Below are 23,816 nucleotides of genomic sequence, written 5' to 3'. Positions count from 1 at the left end.
TCAACCCCTCCCATCTATCTCTCAACACCATCCATTTTGGATTTCTATTTGCATTACATTTTTCAACTGTGCTGTGAGCTTCACAAAAGTACTGAACCTTGCTATTCTCATAGCTTCTACAGTTTGCAAAAATATATTTTTTAATTTTTAAAAATATGATTTGATTTGACTATGGCTTTTCAAATGTTTGCTATCTGCAGTGTTAGTTCTAGGAAAATGTTTCAAATCTTCAGCCATTCCTGGACCTGTGACCAAAAACGAGCTACATATGGACAATACCAAAATAAATGACTCTGCCTCCTCATAGCAAAATCTGCAGAGCTGGGAAGATTGTATACCCCATATATACAGTTGAAGTTGGAGGTTTACATATACCTTAGGCAAATAAATGTAAACTCAGTTATTGACTATTCCTGACATTTAGTCCTAGTAAAAATTCCCTGTCTTTGGTCAGTCAGGATCACCACTTTATTTTAAGAATGTGAAATGCCAGAATGATAGTAGAGAATGATTTATTTCAGCTTGTATTTCTTTCATCACATTTCCAGTGGGTCAGAAGTTTACATACATTCAATTAGTATTTGGCAGCATTGCCTTTAAATTGTTTAACTTGGGTCAAACGTTTTGGGTAGCCTTCCACAAGCTTCCCACAATAAGTTGGCCCATTCCTCCTGACAGAGCTGTTGTAACTGAGTCGGGTTTGTAGGCCTCCTTGCTCACACACTTTTTCAGTTCTGCCCAGAAAGGTTCTATGGGATTGAGGTTAGGGCTTTGTGATGGCCACTCCAATATCTTGACTTTGTTGTCCTTAAGCCATTTTGCCACAACTTTGGAATTATGCTTGGGGTCTTTGTCTATTTGGAAGACCCATTTCCGGCCAAGCATTAACTTCCTGACTGATGTCTTGAGCTGTTTCTTCAATATATCCACTTAACTTTCCTACCTCATGATGCCATCTATTTTGTGAAGTGCACCAGTCCCTCCTGCAGCAAAGTACCCCGACAACATGATGATGCCACCCCCGTGCTTCACGGTTGGGATGGTGTTCTTTGGCTTGCAAGCTTTCCCCTATTTTCTCCAAACATAACGATGGTCATTATGGCCAAACAGTTCTATTTTTGTTTCATCGGACCAGAGGACATTTCTCCAAAAAGTAAGATCTTTGTCCCCATGTGCAGTTGCAAAATGTAGTCTGGCTTTTTTATGGCGGTTTTGGAGCAGTGGCTTCTTCCTTGCTGAGCGGCCTTTCAGGTTATGTCGATATAGGACTCTTTTTGCTGTGGATATAGATATTGTAACTTTCATCTAGCATCTTCACTAGGTCCTTTGCTGTTGTTCTGGGATTGATTTGCACTTTTCACACCAAAGTACGTTCATCTCTAGGAGACAGAACACGTCTCCTTCCTGAGTGGTATGATGTCTGTGTGGTCCCATGGTGTTTATGCTTGCGTACTATTGTTTGTACAGATGAACGTGGTACCTTCTGGCGTTTGGAAATTGCTCCCAAGGATGAACCAGAATTGTGGAGGTCTACAATTTGTTTTCCAAGCTGTTTAAAGGCACAGTCAACTTAGTGTATGTAACATTCTGACCCACTGGAACTGTGATACAGTGAATTATAAGTGAACAAATCTGTCTGTAAACAATTGTTGGAAAAATGATCTGTGTCATGCACAAAGATGTCCTAACCGCCTTCCAAAACTACGGTTTGTTAACAAGAAATTTGTGGAGTGGTTGGAAAATGAGTTTTAATGACTCCAACCTAAGTGCATGTAAAATTCCGACTTCAACTGTATCTACCAAGAAAGTTCTCATCTATATTATTAGTAGCTGTCTATTTACCACCACAGAACGAAGCTGTCGTTAAGACCGCTCTCAACCAACTCTAAGGCCATAAGTAAACAAGAAAATGCTTACCCAGATGTGGGGCTCCTAGTGGCAGGGGACTTTAATGCAGGCAGACTTAAATCAAATTTACTATATTTTTAACATGTCACATGTGCAAGCAGATGGGAAACAATCCTAGACCACCTTTACTCCACACACAGATGCATACAAAGCTCACCCCCACCCTACGTTTGGCAAATCTGACCATAATTCTATCATCCTGATTCCTGCTTACAAGCAAAAACTAATACGGGAAGTACCAGTGAATCTCTCAATATGGAAGTGGTCAGATGACACGGATGCTACACTGCAGCTCTTTCATTAGCACAGACTGGAATATGTTCCGGGATTCATCCAATGGCATTGAGGAGTACATCACCTCAGTCATTGGCTTAATCAATAGGTGCATCGACGACGTCATCTCCACAGTGACTGTACGTACATATCCCAACCAGAAGCCATGGATTACAGGCAATATCCGCACCGAGCTAAAGACTGGAGCTGCCACTTTCAAGGACCGGGATACTATTCAAGACGCTTATAAGAAATCCTGCTATGCCCTCAGACGAGCTAAGATGTAATCCTAGTACACCGGCTCTCACGCTCGTCGGATGTGGCAGGGCTTGCAAACTATTACGGACTACATAGGGAAACCCAGACGTGAGCTGCCCAGTGACGCAAGCCTACCAGATGAGCTAAATGCCTATTATACTCTCTTCAAGGCAAGCAACACTGAAGCATGCACGAGAGCACCAGCTGTTCTGGATGACTGTGTGATAATGCTCTCGGTAGCCAATGTGAACAAAACCTTTAGACAGGTCAACATTCACAAAGCCGCTGGGCCAGACGGATTACCATGATGCGTACTCAAAGCATGCGCAGACCAATTGTCATGTGTTTTCACTGACATTTTCAACCTCTGCCTGATCGAGTCTGTAATACCTACATGTTTCAAGCAGACCACCATAGTCCCTGTGCCCAAGGAAGCGAAGGTAACCTGCCTAAATTATTACCGCCCCGTAGCACTCACGTCGGTAGCCATGAAGTGTTTTGAAAGGCCGGTCATGGCTCACATCAACACCATCCTCCCGGACTTGCTAGACCAATTCGCAACAGATCCACAGATGACACCAAATCTCAATCTCAATCCACACTGCCATTTCTCACCTGGACAAAAGGAACACCTATGTGAGAATGCTGTTCATTGACTACAGCTCAGCATTCAACACCATAGTGCCCACGAAGCTCATCACTAAGCTAAGGACTATGGGAATAAACACCTCCTCTGCAACTGGATCCTGGACTTCCTGACGGGCCGCCCCCAGGTGGTAATAGTCGGCAACAACACGTCTGCCACACTGATCCTTAACACTGGGGCATCTCAGTGGTGTGTACTTAGTCCCCTCCTGTGCTCCTTGTTCACCCACTACTGGGTGGCCAAACACGAGCACCATCATTAAGTTTGCAGATGACACAACAGTGTTAGGCCTGATCACCAATAACGATGAGACGGCCTATGGGGAGGAGGTCAGAGAACTGGCAGTGTGGTGCCAGGACAACAACCTCTCCCTCAATGTGAACAAGACAAAGGAGATGATCGTGGACTACAGGAAAAGGAGGGTCGAACAGGCCCCCATTAACATACTTATTATTACAATTTTTTGTTTTAGTCTATTAGGTAAATGTTTTCTTAATTCTTAACTCTTCTTGAGCTGCACTGTGTTTAGGGGCTTGTAAGTAAGCATTTCACGGTAAGGTCTACCCTTGTTGTATTTGGCACATGTGACAAAGTTTGATTTGATTTGACACCACGTCCTAAAAACGTTACCAGAGAAATGAGTAACGGAGGAAAACAGTGTCATCTTTTTTATGGCTATATGTTTTTGTGTTCTTGTAGCTCTTAATGAATATAAATAGAGTATGAATATCCTTAATTGTTGTTACCCATTAGTGGGATAACCATGACCTCTGAATCACTGTCAGTCATTTTGAGGATTTAATGTGTCTAACCCCTTGTCACTTTTTAGCAAGACTTGGAATCAATGGCTGCATTTTGCAGTGTCGCTCCACCATTTCCTGGTTGCTAAAAATCAAATGGTTCGCCTAATTTCAGTTTATGTGACAAAACAAGCAAGTATAATGTAGAGAATCATTGTAGCATCTAAACCGTTGTGAAATATCTGTTCAATAACGAAAAAATATATATTTTCAGCTGGTGTATAAAACCTTAAGTAAAATATGCAAAAATAAGAAAATAGTGCACATAAAACAGCTCTACCATTTTTTTAGACATACGTTCAATGAGAATGACAGATCTATAAAACATTATATAGAATGTCTATGTGAATTTGGTCGGGTTGCAGAACAAGCTACATATTGCAGCTTTAAAAACAGTGGTTAGAACTCTCAAACTGTTTCCATTACTCAGAAAAACAACAAGAAAGTTGGATAAACACATTTAGATTTTAGTGCACTTTGCTTTTGCATAACCCATATAGTTGATTAAGGACACACAAAGGCAGAGTGCAGTGTCAGCATTTTAGGGTTCATAGGTCGGATCAGTGGTCATGGTTGATATGAATAAAAAATTCCTTCCTAACAAGATAAAACATCAATGCATTATCACTTACTGTATATACCTACAAATGATTTGTCTGGACAGTAAAACTTTAAATCAATTATTCTCAGATTTACTGTTTGTGTAGACTTCTCTTTGCCTTTGTAGGGCAGTATTGCTCTAGCCTCTGTAGTCAAGATGTTCCTTCCTCACTCCACCGCTCAAACCTTTCTACCTCCATTATTCCTCAACTCCCAAATGATTCTATTCTATTCTATTATGATTCTTTTCAATTTGTTGTATCTCATGTATGTGCTAATGTAATTCAGCATTTAGCTGTCATAATACACATGAAACAAAATAAAATAAACCATTATCAATGGTAATAAAACCAAATGCTGCGTATTCATTATTACTGTTTTGTCAGCATCTGTGTTTGACCTTGATCTCAATTGCTGTGTGGGAAGTAGGGGTGTTGTGAGTGCTGCAGCACCCCCTGATTTATTTATAAATAAACATTTTTATTTTAGTAGTATTTATATTTCACAAAAGTAGTGCACTAGGCCTTTAATATTCCTGCATTAGCGATCCGTTATAGCCATCTGTAGCGAGTGCAACAACCAAAAATCTGAACCCATCAACAAATAGTTGCATTGATCAAATAAAATCTATGATGTTGGTCCATTTTGTCATGCTTGATTATTAACTTCACCAATCACAATTTGTACACATTTTTTATTTAGGAACACAGCCAGGGTCTTAACTTACTGTTGAGCGTTAGAATAGTACAATGAACATGGTGCAGTTTAAAAATGTGTGCTTCAGTGTAACATATACGCTGGGAGTTGTTTAATACGTAGGTGGTGAGTTTAATAATAAACGGAACAATATAACTAACACTAGTAGCGTATAGACATGAAACACCAATACTGACCGAGGAAAGAACCTAAGAGAATGCCAGATATAGGGGAGAGAATAAGTGGGGGTAATGGAGTCCAGGTGTAGCTGATGATGACGTGCAGGTGCGCATAACGATAGATCCCAGTACTGATGGTTAGTATACCGGCGACATCGAACGCCGGAGGGGAGGAGCGTATGTCAGTCATTGACAGTCACTCAATTAGCATATCAACTAAGCCATGTCAGCTATTTTTTTTATTGGTAAGTTAGCTGGTTAAACTATCTAAACGTGCAGTACTCATGGCCGGATACCTACCGGACACTCAGGACATGTGCCCAGGAGCCCTGACCTCCACCGGGCCCTATTGATTTTGTTAGTTACTGTCACTCAGATATCATTAACATGGCATACATCTTGGCAAAATGGGTAGAATTGCAGGAAATGTACTTTAAAACGTACATGTTTCTCTTCGCCGTCAAGAATGCTGCTACGAAATAGTTTTGCCTGCCAACCAAATCTCACTTTAGTGCCCCCAACAGGCTAGGGCTGACCCTGAGTGCCCTTCTTTATGAGCTATTTCAAAAGCTCCTTGGTCTTTGTGGTTTAATCTGGGATTGAAGTGCAGGTGTAAATTAAAATGCACACCATATCAGAGAAAGCCTATGAGTTGTTGGTTTAGGCTGAGTGGGCTCAAGGGGGGCTAGACCTATGAGTTATTGGTTTAGGTTGAGTGGGCTCAAGGGGGACTAGACCTATGAGTTATTGGTTTAGGTTGAGTGGGCTCAAGGGGGACTAGACCTATGAGTTGTTGGTTTAGGTTGAGTGCTTTTCTACTGTAGCTCTCTGCTTCTAAACAGAGTAGCCTAGACTTAGTAGTTTAAAAGCTTATCAAAACAATCAGTCAGTCAATTAATTGATATAAAACTTTAATTTCACAATTTGTTTTCGCATTGTATTCATAATATTTAACATTTGAGTAAATACAGCTTGTCATCTGATTCATAAAAGGGTACATTTGCAATTGCTACATCAATTTGTTTTATACTTTTAAATTAATGATATATACCCATTGTTTATTGAAGAATATAACTTACAGATGGCTCATTATCTTAGTTCAACTGTCGTACCGCATCAGAAATGAAGATTTGACATTGTTTCACTTCAATGTTTGTAAACACTGTAAATGTAACCAATTGCTACCTAGCCTCAACACATGGCTAAAGTTATCCATGTATCCATAGCCCTGTAAATTCATTTGAGAGTGTTTACATTTCTCCAGCAACATCACTCAGCTTTTTACCAATACAGTGGCGGGGTACCCCCTTAGTCATGGTTTGATCTGCAGATTGACCTTTTAATGATGAACAAAGTTTATTGTATAAAGAACTGAACGTTTATGGTTCACATCAGTTGTCATATAAAGAAGTGTCCTCTCATGGAGAAGTTGTAGGCACAGTTATGTTTCGATCATCATTCCCATTGTTAAGTATGTCTTGAAACTCAACTACTCTTTGCAGGAGCTCAGGTTGGAATGAGAAGTCGTATGTTTTTAACTCTGCCTGTTCCCTTGGGACGTTTTGCTGTTGAATCTTGCTCTCTGCCTCCTGATACATTTCATCAGTGTAGTGTCCTCCTCCATTTGCTGCCAACATGTCATCAACCTTCTTGATCAGATCAACAACTTGTCTTCTGTCCTTTTCTTTTTTGTTGAAAACATGGAATCTGCTGCCACAACGTTGAATCACTTCTCTGAGCTTGACATGACCATTACGTACATAGTCTTGTATTGATCGATCATTAAGGTCATCACCACGAGTAAACAATACAATCATATATTTCAAAGCCTCTTCTCCAAAAAGTCTTTCCAGGGCCGCCACAGAATTCTGTTCTTCTTTAGTGAATCTGCCCACTGCGATCACCAGCAGGAAGACATGAGGACCAGGGGAGGAGACCTGAATACATTTGACAATCTCATTTTTTATATTCTCAGAAGTTCTCTCTGTATCTAGAATCCCTGGTGTATCCACCACCTGTATCATTCTATTTTCTTTAATTTCAGCCTTTTCACAAGTGCCAGTCACAGAGGTAGCACTGACACAAGATTGAAATGAGTTGTACCCCAGAATGGTGTTTCCTACAGCACTTTTTCCTACTCCAGTTTTTCCAATTAGCACAATTCTCAGGTCAGGGCCTGCAAATACAATAACATATCATATAATATAACTCTTCATGCACTCGACAACAAGGCAGTGTGAAATCAAAGAAGCTGACATGTAATTGACACATCATTACACAAGAATATTGTTATTGTTTACTAACATGTAATCTGTGATAACAGATATGTATATAGTGTGTTCAACATGTTAAACATGGACCTATGCATCATTTGGCTAATTTCAGTGTTTCACAAATGTTTCTCAAATGGAAAAAGCTGGGATAATGAATATAAGAACACTCAATGTCTTTTATATCTCCAAAATAAAAATGAGACTAAAAAAATTCTGAATATGCACATAGTTGCATATAGACTTTTCTTGCAGTAATAACACTTGACAGTTAATATTTTATATTTTCCAAGCAGGCAACATATTTTAGTGTATGTTAAATGTTTTTTGTTAAATCTTTATATGGTTTAACAACAAACAATTATTATTCTGAAATAAATAGCGCTGTAAGATACAGCAATCCTTCCATGGTTCCTTATTCATTCGATTTTACAGTAAATACCAGTTGAATTATCATTCTCACCTGCAGGAACAGAGGGTGCAGGAACACGGGGTCCCGGATGACGGGGTGCAGGAGTAGAAAATAAATCACCCATTGTGTCTTGAGTCAATTGAAAATGTATTCAAGGAAATTCAGTGATTCAGTGTTTTTCCTATTTTATCTCCCAAGCTGTCTCGTTAAGAACCACCCACTCAGTATAAGATGAAAAGGCAAAACTCCTTGTCTCTCAGACTTTTACAGACCAAACATTGAAGACTTCCCCTTTCCTTTATTCTTGTCACGGAATTCGTCATGTCTCAAAGTAAGTTTGACTTCTTTCTTGTATATTTCATTTGTATTAATATGAGTCTGTTTTCCTAAAACTCACGCGAGTTCAGAGAACATGCATCATTAATGAGGTGTCAACATGGCAAACACATAGTTATCAGATAAAATATAATCCTGTAATTGATTTTTTACTATGAACTGTCAATCAGTGTGCGTTTCAACATTTTCTTGTCGAAATGTCAACATTAAATAAGCTTTGCACAAAATACTATGCAATACATTTGTCAGAAGGAACACCTTTAAAGCTACAGTCTGAGTTTGGTGCAATGCTAATGTAAACTAAATGTATAGCTTCAAAATATGGTTAAAACTATAATTTGATCTCATGGATGGTCAAATTATATAACAATCTATCATCTTGCATCCAAATCAGAGTTTTGTTAGATTGTGGTCACATGGTTACAGATATCGGGAAAGTGGTAGGCTATCTGATGTTTGAAACCCATTTCAAATGAGGATGTTCTGACATTTTGATTTCAACTAGGTGCTGCGGAAAGTAAATATAGGTCTACCATTGTTCTGTTGGGAAAGAAAGGATCCCAGAATAATTTAGTAGGAAACAATATACTAAAAACTGAAGATTTGTGATATTCTACTCAAAGTGACGCAATGATCGCAAACAATTAAAGTACAGAGCTGTAGTGGAAAGAAGACGGTTAACTATGGGAAATAAAATGTAAGACCAAATTGCACATACCTGAATTATCTTTATTTTCTAACCTTATCAAGAGAACAAATAACCTTACTTGTAATGCTAACATGCTTAATATCCAAACTGCGTCAAGTAAAGGCTGACGGCCACCAAGGACTAGAGCATGCTGGCGGCCACCAAGGTACAGAGCAGGATGACGGCCACCAAGGACTAGAGCATGCTGGCGGCCACCAAGGACTAGAGCATGCTGGCGGCCACCAAGGGACAGAGCAGGATGACGGCCACCAAGGACTAGAGCATGCTGAAGTCCACCAAGGCAACGATGGACCAATGCATGCTGATGGCCACCAAGGACTAGAGCATGCTGGTGGCCACCAAGGACCAGAGAATGCTGGCGGCCACCAAGGACCAGAGAATGCTGACGGACACCAAGGACCACAGCGTGCTGACGGCCACCAAGGACAAGAACATGCTGACGGCCACCATACTGATGGCCAAAAAGGCCACCAAGGCCCACAGCATGCTGACGTCCGCCAAGGCCCACAGCATGCTGACGTCCGCCAAGGCCCACAGCATGCTGACGTCCGCCAAGGCCCACAGCATGCTGACGTCCGCCAAGGCCCACAGCATGCTGACGTCCGCCAAGGCCCACAGCATGCTGACGTCCGCCAAGGCCCACAGCATGCTGACGTCCGCCAAGGCCCACAGCATGCTGACGTCCGCCAAGGCCCACAGCATGCAGACGTCCGCCAAGGCCCACAGCATGCTGACGTCCGCCAAGGCCCACAGCATGCTGACGTCCGCCAAGGCCCACAGCATGCTGACGTCCGCCAAGGCCCACAGCATGCTGACGCCGCCAAGGCCCACAGCATGCTGACGTCCGCCAAGGCCCACAGCATGGTGACGGCCACCAAGGACCAGCAAATGCTGACGGCCACCAAGGCCAAAGCACGGTGATGGCCACCAAGGACCAGCAAATGCTGACAGCCACCAACAACCAGAGCATGCTGACGGCCACCAAGGATCAGAGCATGCTGACAGCCACCAACAACCAGAGCATGCTGACGGCCACCAAGGACAAGAGCATGCTGACGGCCTAAAAGGCCACCAAGTACCATTGCATTCTGACGGCAACCAAGGATCAGAGGTTGCTGACGTCCACCAAGGCCACGATGGACGAGTGCATTCTAGCGGCAACCAAGGACCAAAGTATGCTCACGGCCACCAAGGAAAAGAGAATGCTGACGGCCACCAAAGACCAGAGCATAATGACAACCACCAAGGCCCAAAACATGCTGACGTCCACCAAGGCCACGATGGACCAATGCATGCAGAATGCCATCAAGGACCAAAGTGTGCTGCCTTCCACCAAGGAAAAGAGAATGCTGACGGCCACCAAGGAACAAAGAATGATGATGTCCACCAAGGACCAGAACATACTGATGTCCACCAAAGCCACATAGGACTAGAGTATGCTGACAGCCACCAAGGACCACAGCATGCTTGCGTAAACCTATGGCCAAATCATGGTGACAGCCATCAAGGACAAGCTCATGCTCACAGCCACCAAAAACCAGAGCATGCTGACGGCCACCAAGGATCAGAGCATTCTGACATCCACCAAGGCCACGATGGACCAATGCATGCAGAATGCCATCAAGGACCAAAGTGTGCTGCCTTCCATCAAGTTAAAGAGAATGCTGACGGCCATCAAGGACCATCCCATGCTGATGGCCACCAAGGATCAGAGCATGCTGACAGCCAGCAAGAATCAGTGCATGCTGATGGCCACCAAGGATCAGAACATGCTGACAGCCACCAAGGACCAGCGCATGGTGACGGCCCAAACCAGCGCATGCTGACTGTCCACCAAGGCCAGCGATGGACTGCCAATGCATGCATGACAGCCACCAAGGACCAGCGCATGGTGACTGCCACCCACCAAGGACCAGCGCATGGTGACTGCCACCATAGGCCACTGATGGCCAAAATGCTGACGGCACCAAGGACCAATGCATGCTGACGGCCACCAAGGACCAAAGAATGATGACCAAGGACCAGAGCATGCTGACCACACATGGTGACTGCCACCAAGGACCAGAGCATGGTGACTGCCCACCAAGGATCAAGGCCAGAAAGGACCGGAGATGGTGACATCACCAAGGACCATGCATGATGACAGCCACCAAGGACCAGCGCATGCTGATGTCCACCAAGGCCAGAAATGCATGCTGACCACAAGGACCAGAGCATGCTGACATCCATCAATGCATGGACCAGTATTCAGCCACCAAGGACCAATGCATGCTGATGGCCACCAAGGACCGCATGGTGATGGTCAAGAGCATGCAAGACAGCCATCAAGGACAAGAGCATGCTGACATCACAGCCACCAAAACACCAGCATAGCATGCTGACGGCCACCAAGGATCAGAGCATGCTGACGGCCACCAAGGCCACGATGGACCAATGCATGCAGAATGCCACCAAGGACCAGAGCATGCTGATGGCTGCACTTCCACGATGGACCAATGCATTAAAGAGACCATGCATGGTGGTGACGGCCACCAAGGACCAGCCCATGCTGATGGCCACCAAGGATCAGAGCATGCTGACAGCCACCAAGGACCAGCGCATGGTGATGGCCACCAAGGACCAGCGCATGGTGACGGCCACCAAGGACCATGCTGACGGCAGCGCATGGTGACGGCCACCAAGGACCAGCGCATGGTGACGGCCACCAAGGATGGTGACCCACCAAGGAGCGCATGGTGACGGCCACCAAGGACAGCGCATGGTGACTGGCCACCAAGGACCAGCGCATGGTGACTGCCACCAAGGACCAGCGCATGGTGACTCAGCATTCATCCACCAAGGACCAGCGCATGGTGACATCCACCAAGGACCAGCGCATGGTGACGCTGCCACCAAGGACCAGCGCATGCTGACGGGCCACCAAGGACCAGCGCATGGTGACGGCCACCAAGGACCAGCGCATGGTGACGGCCACCAAGGACCAGCGCATGCTGACATGGTGACGCAGCCACCAAGGCCAGCGCATGCTGACGTCCGTGACCCACAGCATGGCCAAGGCCCACAGCATGCTGACGGTCCAGGCCCACATGGTGACGCCACCAAGGACCAGCGCATGGTGACTGCCACCATAGGCCAAAGTATGCTGATGGCCAGCAAGGACCAAAGCATGCTGACGGCCACCAAGGAAAAGAGAATGTTGACAGCCACCAAGGAAAAGAGCATGCTGACGGCCACCAAGGAAAAGAGCATGCTGACGGCCATCAAGGAACAGAGCATGCTGACATCCATCAAGGCCACGATGGACCAGTGCATTCTGACAGCCACCAAGGACCAATGCATGATGATGGCCACCAAGGAACAGCGCATGCTGATGGAAACCAAGGACCAGCGGATGCTGACGGTCACCAAGGACCAGAGCATGCTGACGGCCAAAACGCCCACCAAGGATCAGAGCATGCTGACTGCCAGCAAGAATCAGTGCATGCTGATGGCCACCAAGGACCGGAGCATGGTGACGACGACCAAGGTTACCAAGGACCATCGCATGATTACAGCCACCAAGGACCAGCGCATGCTGATGTCCACCAAGGCCACGATGGACCAATGCATGCTGACGGCCACCAGAGACAAGAGAATGCTGACAGACACCAAGGACAAGAACATGCTGAGAGCCAAAAAGGCCACCAAGGACCAGCGAATGGTGACGGCCACCAAGGACCAGCGCATGGTGACGGCCACCAAGGACCAGCGCATGGTGACGGCCACCAAGGACCAGCGCATGGTGACGGCCACCAAGGACCAGCGCATGGTGACTGCAACCAAGGAACAGCGCATGCTGACGGAAACCAAGGATCCGAGCATGCTGACGGAAACCAAGGATCCGAGCATTCTGACATCCACCAAGGATCCTGACCTGACGGTCAAAGGATCCGAGCATGCTGACGGAAACCAAGGATCCGAGCATTCTGACATCCACCAAGGATCCGAGCATTCTGACATCCACCAAGGATCCGAGCATTCTGACATCCACCAAGGATCCGAGCATTCTGACATCCACCAAGGATCCGAGCATTCTGACATCCACCAAGGATCCGAGCATTCTGACATCCACCAAGGCCCAGAGCATTCTGACATCCACCAAGGCCCAGAGCATTCTGACATCCACCAAGGCCCAGAGCATTCTGACATCCACCAAGGCCCAGAGCATTCTGACATCCATCAAGGCCACGATGGACCAAAGTATGCTGACGGCCACCAAGGACCAAAGTATGCTGACGGCCACCAAGGAAAAGAGAATGCTGACGGCCACCAAGGACCAGAGCATGCTGACGGCCACCGAGGACCAGAGCATGCTGACGGCCACCGAGGACCAGAGCATGCTGACGGCCACCAAGGACCAGAGCATGCTGATGGCCACCAAGGATCAGAGCATTCTGACATCCACCAAGGAACAATGCATTCTATCAGCCACCAAGGACCAAAGTATGCTGACGGCCACCAAGGACAAGAGAATGCTGATGGCCACCAAGTAACAGCGCAATCTGACATCCACCAAGGACCAGCGCATGGTGACGGCCACCAAGGAATAGCGCATGCTGATGCACACCAAGGAACAGTGCATGCTGACGGCCACCAAGGACCAGCGCATGCTGATGGAAACCAAGGATCAGAGCATTCTGACATCCACCAAGGATCAGAGCATTCTGACATCCACCAAGGCCCAGAGCATTCTGACATCCATCAAGGCCACGATGGACCAATGCACGCTGATGGCCACCAAGGACCAGCGCATGCTGATGGCCACCAAGGAACAGCGCATGCTGACGGCCACCAAGGACAAGAACATGGTGACGACCACCAAGGCCACAAAGAATCACCGCATACTGATGGCCACCAAGAATTAGGGCATGCTGACGGCCACCAAGGAACAGCGCATGTTGACGGCCACCAAGGAACAGCGCATGTTGACGGCCACCAAGGAACAGCGCATGTTGACGGCCACCAAGGAACAGCGCATGTTGACTGCCACCAAGGAACAGCGCATGGTGACGGCCACCAAGGAACAGCGCATGGTGACGGCCACCAAGGAACAGCGCATGCTGACGGCCACCAAGGAACAGCGCATGCTGACGGCCACCAAGGAACAGCGCATGCTGACGGCCACCAAGGAACAGCGCATTCTGACATCCACCAAGGCCCAGAGCATTCTGACATCCATCAAGGCCACGATGGACCAATGCATGCTGACGGCCACCAAGGAAAAGAGAATGCTGACGGCCCCCGAGGACCAGAGCATGCTGACGGCCACCAAGGACCAAAGTATGCTGACGGCCACCGAGGAAAAGAGAATGCTGACGGCCACCGAGGACCAGAGCATGCTGATGGCCACCAAGGACCAGAGCATGCTGATGGCCACCAAGGACCAATGCATGCTGATGGCCACCAAGGAACAGCGCATGCTGATGGAGTCCAAGGACCAGCGCATGCTGACGGTCACCAAGGACCAGAGCATGCTGACGGCCACCAAGGACCAGAGCATGCTGACGGCCACCAAGGACCAATGCATGCTGATGGCCACCAAGGAACAGTGCATGCTGATGGAGTCCAAGGACCAGCGCATGCTGACGGTCACCAAGGACCAGAGCATGCTGACGGCCAAAACGCCCACCAAGGATCAGAGCATTCTGACATCCACCAAGGATCAGAGCATTCTGACATCCACCAAGGATCAGAGCATTCTGACATCCACCAAGGATCAGAGCATTCTGACATCCACCAAGGAACAGCGCATGTTGACGGCCACCAAGGACCAGAGCATGCTGACAGCCACCAAGGCCACGATGGACCAATGCATGCTGATGGCCACCGAGGAAAAGAGCATGCTGACGGCCACCGAGGAAAAGAGCATGCTGACGGCCACCGAGGAAAAGAGCATGCTGACGGCCACCGAGGAAAAGAGCATGCTGACGGCCACCAAGGACCAGCGCATGATGACGGCCACCAAGGACCAGCGCATGCTGACAACCACCAAGGCCCAAAGCATGCTGACATCCATCAAGGCCACGATGGACCAGTGCATTCTGACAGCAACCAAGGACCAAAGTCTTCTGACGGCCACCAAGGAAAAGAGACTGTTGACAGGCACCGAGGACCAGAGCATGCTGATGGCCACCAAGGCCACGATGGACCAATGCATGCTGATGGCCACCAAGGAAAAGAGCATGTTGACGGCCACCGAGGAAAAGAGCATGCTGACGGCCACCGAGGACCAGAGCATGCTGACGGCCACCGAGGACCAGAGCATGCTGACGGCCACCGAGGACCAGAGCATGCTGACGGCCACCGAGGACCAGAGCATGCTGACGGCCACCGAGGACCAGAGCATGCTGATGGCCACCAAGGACCAAAGTATGCTGACGGCCACCCAGGAAAAGAGAATGCTGACGGCCACACAGGAACATCGCATGCTAACAGCCACCAAGAATCAGTGCATTCTGATGGCCACCAAGGACCAGTGCGTGATGACGGCCACCAAGGACCAGCGCGTGATGACGGCCACCAAGGACCAGAGTATGCTGACGGCCACCAAAGACCCGCTCATGTTGCCGGTCACCAAGGACCAGAGCAAAGAGGGATCTCAGGTAGGGTTGGCTGCTTTTAGATTGTCATACATCTAATGTCATACCCTGGTTCCCTATTATCCCAGTCACCTTTTAGTACATTATTGTAACTTCTCTATCTTGCGTTTGAACTGCTATTTAAAAGTGCTATTTATTATTTTTCATCATTTCATGTGAAACAGACAAAAACACGGTTGAAACTGTAATTTTGATCTCACGAATGGTCAGTCATTGCCACAATACTGTAACTCTGTCCATGAATTTGAGAGTGGTTCCATTTCTCCAGCCCCATCCCTCAGCTGTTTACCAAAAAGTGTGGCTGGGCACCCACTTTGTTTGTCAAATCCCGCATGAACCTTTTACAGGCAAGACCATTTCATATAGAGTTGATTGCATGTTAATAATAAGGTAATCTCACAGTAGTTATAGTAATGTATTGCTCTTGCTTGTACCCCTCATTGTAATAGCAGGTCTGGATCCAGGGAATCGGGCGTTGTCTAATCCTGTGCAAACTCAAATGAGTAAGTAATATTTCACCATGGTTTTCTCCATTAGTAACAAGAATCAAACCTTGTGAAGCCATAGAAAGCCAAATGACAAGAAGGGTGGTTGATGGCATATTGAAGTTCTTCATTACTCCTCCCATTGTTTTTAGGTGGAGGCAACATTTTGAACATCGTGCTGCTGGGACAGACAGGCACAGGAAAGAGTGCGAGTGGCAACTTAATCTTGGGACTTGACAACAAAGTCCAGGAAAGTTTTCTATCATATGCAAGCTCTGTACCTGTAACTACAAAGTGTCAGTGGATAGAGATGAAGGCACTTGGAACACAAGTTAGGGTAATTGATACCCCAGACTTCTTTGATGAATACGTAGAAAAATCAAGCGAACATCTTAAGGAATGCAGAGATCTCTGTCAGACAGGGTTGAGTGTGTACTTACTGGTGATTCAGATCGGCCGATTCACAGAGGGTGAAAGAGGGATATTGAAACAATTGGAAAGTGATTTTGGTGAAAAAATTAGAACCAAAACTATTGTTTTCTTTACTCATGGAGAGGACCTAGATATCGAGATTGGTCAGTTCATCCAGACAGACCCTCATCTTAAAAATATAGTACATCTCTGTGGGGAGAGGCACCATGTGTTCAGAAAGAATTTCACAGAGGGTCAACAAGTTAAAAATCTGATGGAGGAGATCTCCAAATTCCCAGGCCATGATCAAATATTCCCAGAGTTACGTTCGCCTCAACAGTTGGGGCCATTAGGCAACTTGAAGAATCTTAAATTGGATTGCAAAGCCATGTAATACCCTTTTTAGAACCAAGTAGTGAGTTTATTTGTTAAAATTAAATTGGTATTAGATTTAAAAGGTGATTGAATTGGTCCTGTAATATTGTTAATGTTGCTCCTGTAATATTGTTAATTGCATTTCTTTTGAATAAATATTTATTTAATGTAAAAGTGAATAAGTTGGTTAACTTTTAAGTTGAAATTTGGACCAATAAGCTTGTTAAGCTGTGGCCAATGGGAGAGTTGACCTGGTTATCGGGAGGCCTGGGGGGAAAAAAAGAGAGGGAGAGACGTTGAGAAAGGGATGGATGTTACAGTATGACCGTTGGTGACGAAAATTGATAAAATAAGACAATAAAAATAGAACAAAGCCCATACCTATCAAGTTTTGAAGGGAAATACCGATTTTATTTCATAAGAATTGTTATAATGTTGTTAAGAAAGACTTAGCAAAGACTGAAGCTACCGTCTCATCGCGGAGGTATTTGCCTTGAGGTAACCTTAGCATCGTGTGACACCAGGAAAGATTTGCTTGGGAAAGATTAACGAGTTCATGTTCCCATGAGATATCGGTTACTGCTAAGGAGTACTGTCTGCATTGATAGCTGTGCTTGCTGTAGAGCTTGAGGAAACCTGCACGGAACTGTTATACTTCTATGAAGGAATATCTACGAGTAGTGAGTAACTACAACGGTGGGGTGGTTCGGGACTTTGTGCGTTTTGTCATTTCTTTTTAGCTCCAACGCACGCCAACGGGTTAAGCAAGCTTGACATAATTTGGACATGGGTTGTGCACGACTCATTGGGGTCTATTATTTTTATATCTTTTGATGTGGTGTTTTGAAAAGGTAATAATACACATCTTGAATCTTATGTATGTTGCCTTGGTGGAGTCATTTACTGTTTCAATTTAATTTAATGCCTTATACAATAACAAATATCTTTTAATCATTTTACCTGAAGTTAATACCTTTCATCAACCTAAATAGTTCACAATTGGGATTCATATTGGAGATGTCCTTCTACCCTAACATCACATGCTGTTGAGATATTATGTGGTAATATCGTGAGTCAAATTCAAGCCCGGTGAGAGGGTTACATACAGTCACTTAATTTATATCCTCAAGACAAAGCAAAAGTAACACAAGATTATGGTGTGAACAACTGATCTACAATGTTTAATTTCATTGATTTCTGTCATGTGAATTTAGCTATTCAAATTGTCTTGTCAGACCATTATTACTGTTCTAGCTGGCTGATATACATTATTAGGTAGGTAATGTTAAACGTAGCACAGAGAATTTAACCAACCTTTACTTCCTCAATTCCCGACTTGGATGACAACACATCTTCTAAACTTATGTCTCGTTACAGGGGGTCCATTTAAATGTAGAAAATGGTCTGTTATTAAAATAAATGTTTTGCTCCATGAAATAATCCAACTATGTGTACGCCGCTATCTTGTCTATTTAAAATATTCTCATTGGTTGATTGGCACAAACCTACCGTCGCTGGACCAGACAGGACTGGCAAAAAGTGCTCTTCCCTGACGAGTCACGGTTTTGTCCGTGACATGCACCCGTGGAACGGTCGTTAAGATACTAACAGCTTACAGACGGTAGGCAATTAAGGTCACAGTTATGAGAACTTAGGACACTAAAGAGGCCTTTCTACTGACTCTGAAAAACACCAAAAGAAATATGCAGGCCTGCATATTTGTAGGCCTGTTGTAAGGCAGGTCCACACCCGACATGAACGGCAACAACATCTCCTATTGGCACAAACCTACCGTCGCTGGACCAGACAGGACTGACAAAAAGTGCTCTTCCCTGACCAGTCACGGTTTTGTCTCACCAGAGGTGATGGTCGAAAAACCTGTTTTAAGCAATGAGCCTGACATAACAGATGAGGCTATTTATTCATTGTAAGCACAGCAATGCACACACGCAAATGTTTCATTAGCAGGAAAATACCATTATCAAAAGATTATCCATGTAATGCCGTTGTAAATCAGATTGTGTCAAGTTATTTGGCCACTTTAGTTGTGATACAAACCTTATCAAAACACAGGCATATGGGCTAGGCTGTGTGAGACTTGAAATGGTCGCAAAAAAAGCTTGCGCTGTTTGCCTGAAGCTGGTCATCAATCCCCAGTAATCAGTGGTGGATAAAAGTACCCAATTGTCATACTTGAGTAAAAGTAAATATACCTTAATGGAAAATGACTCCAGTAAAAGTGAAAGTCACACAGTAAAATACTACTTGAGTAAAAGTCGAAAATAATTTGGTTTTAAATGTACTTAAGTATCAATAGTAAATGTAATTGCTAAAATATACCTATATCAAATTTCTTACATAAAGCAAACCAAACTGCACCATTTTCTTGTTTTTCAGCCAGGGGCACACTCCAACACTCAGACATCTTTACAAACGAAGCATGTGTGTTTAGTGAGTCCGCCAGATCAGAGGCAGTAGGGATGACCAGGGATGTCCCCTTGATAAGTGCGTGATTTGAACCATTTTCCTGTCCTGTTAAGCATTAAAAATGTAATGAGTACTTTTGGGTGTCATGGCAAATGTGCAGAGTAAAAAGTACATTATTTTCTTTAGGAATGTAGTAAAGTAAATGTACAAGATAAATATAAATAGCAATGTAAATACAGATACCCTCAAACTACTTAGGTAGTACTTTAATTATTTTTACTTAAATACTTCACCACTGCAAGTGATAATATATCATTCACAAGTGATATTCTAATAGTGACCTGTCGCACTATTCATGATTTAATCTTGTCTTAACATATTGTAATGTAGGGAGTCAGGATGCAGTTAGTGAGTTTAATAACGTCGAACATGGAACGATACAAAACAAGAGCAGCTTCTGACATGGAAACATAAACTACTACCTGACGACTGACAACAAAACAGTAAAGGGTAGGTAATCAAGGGAGTAATGCAGTCCAGGTATGACTGATGAGACACAGGTGTGTGTAAAGATAGGTGGGCAGGACCGGTGGCTAGTAGACCGGTGACGTCGAGCACAGGAGCAGGGAGTGGATGTGATACATATGTTAAATAATATGTGTGAAATTTGTCATTGATTTAGAATGGAACAATTATCATACACCTGTATCGAAACAGGCACAGTGGGAAAATATACTATTCCACTTAAATAGCGACTGGAGGACGCTTTTCCATGGTCCATTTTCATGCCAGCCAGGTAGGCTATGTCGTGGAAATTATCACTAAGGACCCCAAAGTCAAACTTAAACATATCTTTAGGCGTTAGGCTGTCTAACGGGTTTCCTTCAACTGAGACGTTAGGCTGTCTAATGGGTTTCCTTCAACTGAGACGTTAGGCTGTCGAATGGGTTTCCTTCAACTGAGGCATTACGCTGTGCAATGGGTTTCCTTCAACTGAGGCATTACGCTGTGCAATGGGTTTCCTTCAACTGAGGCATTACGCTGTGCAATGGGTTTCCTTCAACTGAGGCGTTACGCTGTCCAATGGGTTTCCTTCAACTGAGGCGTTACGCTGTCCAATGGGTTTCCTTCAACTTAAGACTTTAGGCTGTCCAGTGGGTTTCCTTCAACAGAGGCGGGTGTGTGGCGGGAGGGTTAACTGAAGAGAGAACAATGCATCAAAACATACATATATATATTTAAACCTTATCCAAACATATAGGCCTATGGGCTAAACTACATATGATTTGAAATGGTCGCAAGAAAAGCATGCGCTGTTTGCCTGAAACTGAGGCGTTACGCTGTCCAATGGGTTTCCTTCAACTGAGACGTTAGGCTGTCCAATGGGTTTCCTTCAACTGAGACGTGAGGCTGTCTAATGGGTTTCCTTCAACTGAGGCGTTAGGCTGTCTAATGGGTTTACTTCAACTGAGACGTTAGGCTGTCCAATGGGTTTCCTTCAACTGAGGCGTTAGGCTGTCTAATGGGTTTACTTCAACTGAGACGTTAGGCTGTCCAATGGGTTTCCTTCAACTGAGGCGTTAGACTGTCCAATGGGTTTCCTTCAACTGAGACGTTAGGCTGTCTAATGGGTTTACTTCAACTGAGACGTTAGGCTGTCTAATGGGTTTCCTTCAACTGAGACGTTAGGCTGTCTAATGGGTTTCCTTCAACTGAGACGTTAGGCTGTCTAATGGGTTTCCTTCAACTGAGGCGTTAGGCTGTCTAATGGGTTTCCTTCAACTGAGGCGTTAGGCTGTCCAATGGGTTTCCTTCAACTGAGACGTTAGGCTGTCTAATGGGTTTCCTTCAACTGAGGCGTTAGGCTGTCTAATGGGTTTCCTTCAACTGAGACGTTAGGCTGTCTAATGGGTTTCCTTCAACTGAGACGTTAGGCTGTCCAATGGGTTTCCTTCAACTGAGACGTTAGGCTGTCTAATGGGTTTCCTTCAACTGAGACATTAGGCTGTCTAATGGGTTTCCTTCAACTGAGACGTTAGGCTGTCTAATGGGTTTACTTCAACTGAGACGTTAGGCTGTCTAATGGGTTTACTTCAACTGAGGCGTTAGGCTACCCTCTGGTGGTAAAAAAGGTATATGTCAACTGTCCCATTAGATAATGACTCCATGACACAATATATTAAATCTAGTTATTTTAATTTATGAGATCATATAACATTTAACAAACTGCAGGAAAATACAGTACAATAGTAAACAATACAACCAACAAGAATGTCAAAGCAACTCAAACCAATGTCCTACTTCATTCTAAGACAGATAAAGAACATACATTAAAAAACAATCTGATTAAAGACCTCATATATACTGAGTGTATAAAACCCCTTTCCCTCAATTTATCAGGACATGGACTCTACAAGGAGTCAAAGGTGTTCCACAGGGATGCTGGCCCATTTAGACTCTAATGCTTCCTACAGTTGTGTTCATGGACCATTCTTGATACACACAGGACATGGTTGAGCGTGAAAAACCCAGCAGCGTTGCAGTTCTCAATACAAACCGGTCCTCTTGGCAGCTACTACCAGAGCCTGTTCAAGGGCACGTAAATATTTTATCTTACCCATTCACCCTCTGGAAGGCACACACACACACACACACACAATCCATGTCTCAAGGCTTAAAAACTTTGAAACCTGTTTCCTCCCTTTCATCTACACTGATGGATTTAACAAGTGACATCAATAAGGGGTCATAGCTTTCACCTGGTCAGTCTGTCAAAGAGAGAGCAGGTGTTCATAATGTTTTGTACACTCAGTGTATATACTTCATTTCATTAAAACTAAGACAATTAAAAAGTACTGACTGTATTTGTCAACACAACCTGTAGTAATATAAAAACAAACTACACTGACCATGACAACCTGTAAAAAACATTTCAGCCTGAGCCAAGTACATGAAAGTGAGTAAATATACTTCTTTCTAGAACTCGAGAGAAAGTAGAGAGATGTCAATAACCTTTATTGTCACTTTGCCTAATGTTTGGCCCAGGCATGAGTTCAGAGGGTTTGTCTGATTGATAGAATGCAGTTTACAATACCCTGAGTGTCTGTTACTGCTCTCTTGTCAACTCCTTTTTTTACATGACAATGAATGACAAGGGGATGTTCTCAATTGCATATTCCTCGAGTCCTTGTCTCCTTCTCAAAAACCATTGAAGGAGAAGGTCAGAGGGAAGAGAAGGAGACGGGGAGAGTGGGTGCGAGGAGTATGCAATTGAGAATGCAACTCTTCCAGTTTACATGTGAAGTTTAGAATGAGTGTTTTTTGGCAGGAAATGATTATTCTTGGTAAAAAAAACACTCCAGGTCATGAATGTCTAAAACTAGATAGAAAGGATGTAGAAATTATAATGGATCTATATATTTTAAAATATCTGCACTTTTTCTGGCCCAGAAATTCATTTGGACAAACAAATCAATCCCCAAAAAATCTGTTTGGCCCTCAAGCAAAAACGTTTGCCCATGCCTACTTTAGAACACATTCTACAGTTCAGAATGGATCTCTGTGACTTTAGAACACATTCTAGAGTTTAGAATGGATCTCTGTGACTTTAGAACACATTCTAGAGTTTAGAATGTATTTCTGTGACTTTAGAACACATTCTAGAGTTTAGAATGTATTTCTGTGACTTTAGAACACATTCTAGAGTTTAGAATGCATTTCTGTGACTTTAGAACACATTCTAGATTTTAGAATGCATTTCTGTGACTTTAGAACACATTCTAGAGTTTAGAATGCATTTCTGTGACTTTAGAACACATTCTAGAGTTTAGAATGTATTTCTGTGGATGCGGTCCTGTTCCATCTGAGACTTGGCCTTCTTCTTGAGCAGCAGGATGTGTTCGGAAAACTCCCTCACAGCCCCCAGGCCTGCAGCACTGTGGCAGGAGTATTTAGCAGCGTTGATCGCCACCACTGGGGCGTCCCGGGGTACTGCACTCAGCCCAGCAAGGTTCAGACAGTCAACATCTGGTGCATCATTACCTGTAGGAGGGAGAGATTGAGGGATGAAATGGAGGTGTGAGATTCATTTGTATTTTATTTTAAATCTATTTAAGTGTCCATACGGTGGTTGTGGAAGTATTTTAAGAATGAGCTGATCTTGGACTACGTCTTGGAATACGTTTTATTTAGGAGGAATAGGCCTGAGTTCTGGACACCTACAGAGCTGCGTTGTGTGGATGTCACGCTTCTCAGTAACAGAGGGGGGGTCTGGCGGCGGGTGGGGTACAGTACTTATCGAAGGTAAATCTGAACCACTTTCAGTTCAACTCTTTTATGCCTGAATGTATGCAAAAATTAAGAGAATTAAATGTTTAGACTTAATGCATCTTAA

General features: G+C 44.6%; 2 protein-coding genes across 3 annotated transcripts; one reads left to right on the top strand and one right to left on the bottom strand.

The window, feature by feature from the left end:
* Nucleotides 1-6,778: 6,778 nt before the first annotated feature.
* On the bottom strand, nt 6,779-8,166 carry zgc:113625 (uncharacterized protein LOC553227 homolog). The gene is made up of 2 exons (XM_046339345.1): nt 8,094-8,166; nt 6,779-7,536 (listed from the first exon to the last, which is right to left on the bottom strand). The coding sequence occupies exons 1-2, from the start codon at nt 8,164-8,166 to the stop codon at nt 6,779-6,781; spliced, it is 831 nt and encodes a 276-aa protein (XP_046195301.1).
* Nucleotides 8,167-13,870: 5,704 nt separating this feature from the next.
* Nucleotides 13,871-16,444, top strand: LOC124026235 (protein SON-like). Of its 2 annotated transcripts, none has more exons than XM_046339346.1 (3): nt 13,871-15,728; nt 16,175-16,228; nt 16,363-16,444. In XM_046339346.1, the coding sequence occupies exons 1-2, from the start codon at nt 13,995-13,997 to the stop codon at nt 16,226-16,228; spliced, it is 1,788 nt and encodes a 595-aa protein (XP_046195302.1). In that variant the 5' UTR covers nt 13,871-13,994; the 3' UTR covers nt 16,363-16,444. The 2 variants fall into 2 exon arrangements, with proteins under 2 accessions (XP_046195302.1, XP_046195303.1); XM_046339347.1 differs by having other exon boundaries at nt 16,178-16,228; nt 16,363-16,440.
* Nucleotides 16,445-23,816: the final 7,372 nt, after the last annotated feature.

Source organism: Oncorhynchus gorbuscha, unplaced genomic scaffold (genome assembly GCF_021184085.1).
Source record: "Oncorhynchus gorbuscha isolate QuinsamMale2020 ecotype Even-year unplaced genomic scaffold, OgorEven_v1.0 Un_scaffold_2660, whole genome shotgun sequence".
Taxonomy (NCBI): Eukaryota; Metazoa; Chordata; class Actinopteri; order Salmoniformes; family Salmonidae; genus Oncorhynchus; species Oncorhynchus gorbuscha.
The sequence above is the reverse complement of the archived record's forward strand: the minus strand, read 5'-3'. Positions and strand labels throughout refer to the sequence as shown.

Coding starts and splice junctions, on each gene's coding strand:
- zgc:113625 (XM_046339345.1), bottom strand. CDS start 8,166: ATGGGTGATTTATTTTCTACTCCTGCACCCCGTCATCCGGGACCCCGT. Junction 7,537..8,093: donor TGCACCCTCTGTTCCTGCAG/GTGAGAATGATA, acceptor TTGTATTTGCAG/GCCCTGACCTGAGAATTGTG.
- LOC124026235 (XM_046339346.1), top strand. CDS start 13,995: ATGCTGACGGCCACCAAGGAACAGCGCATGTTGACGGCCACCAAGGAA. Junction 15,729..16,174: donor AGAGCAAAGAGGGATCTCAG/GTAGGGTTGGCT, acceptor TCATTGTAATAG/CAGGTCTGGATCCAGGGAAT.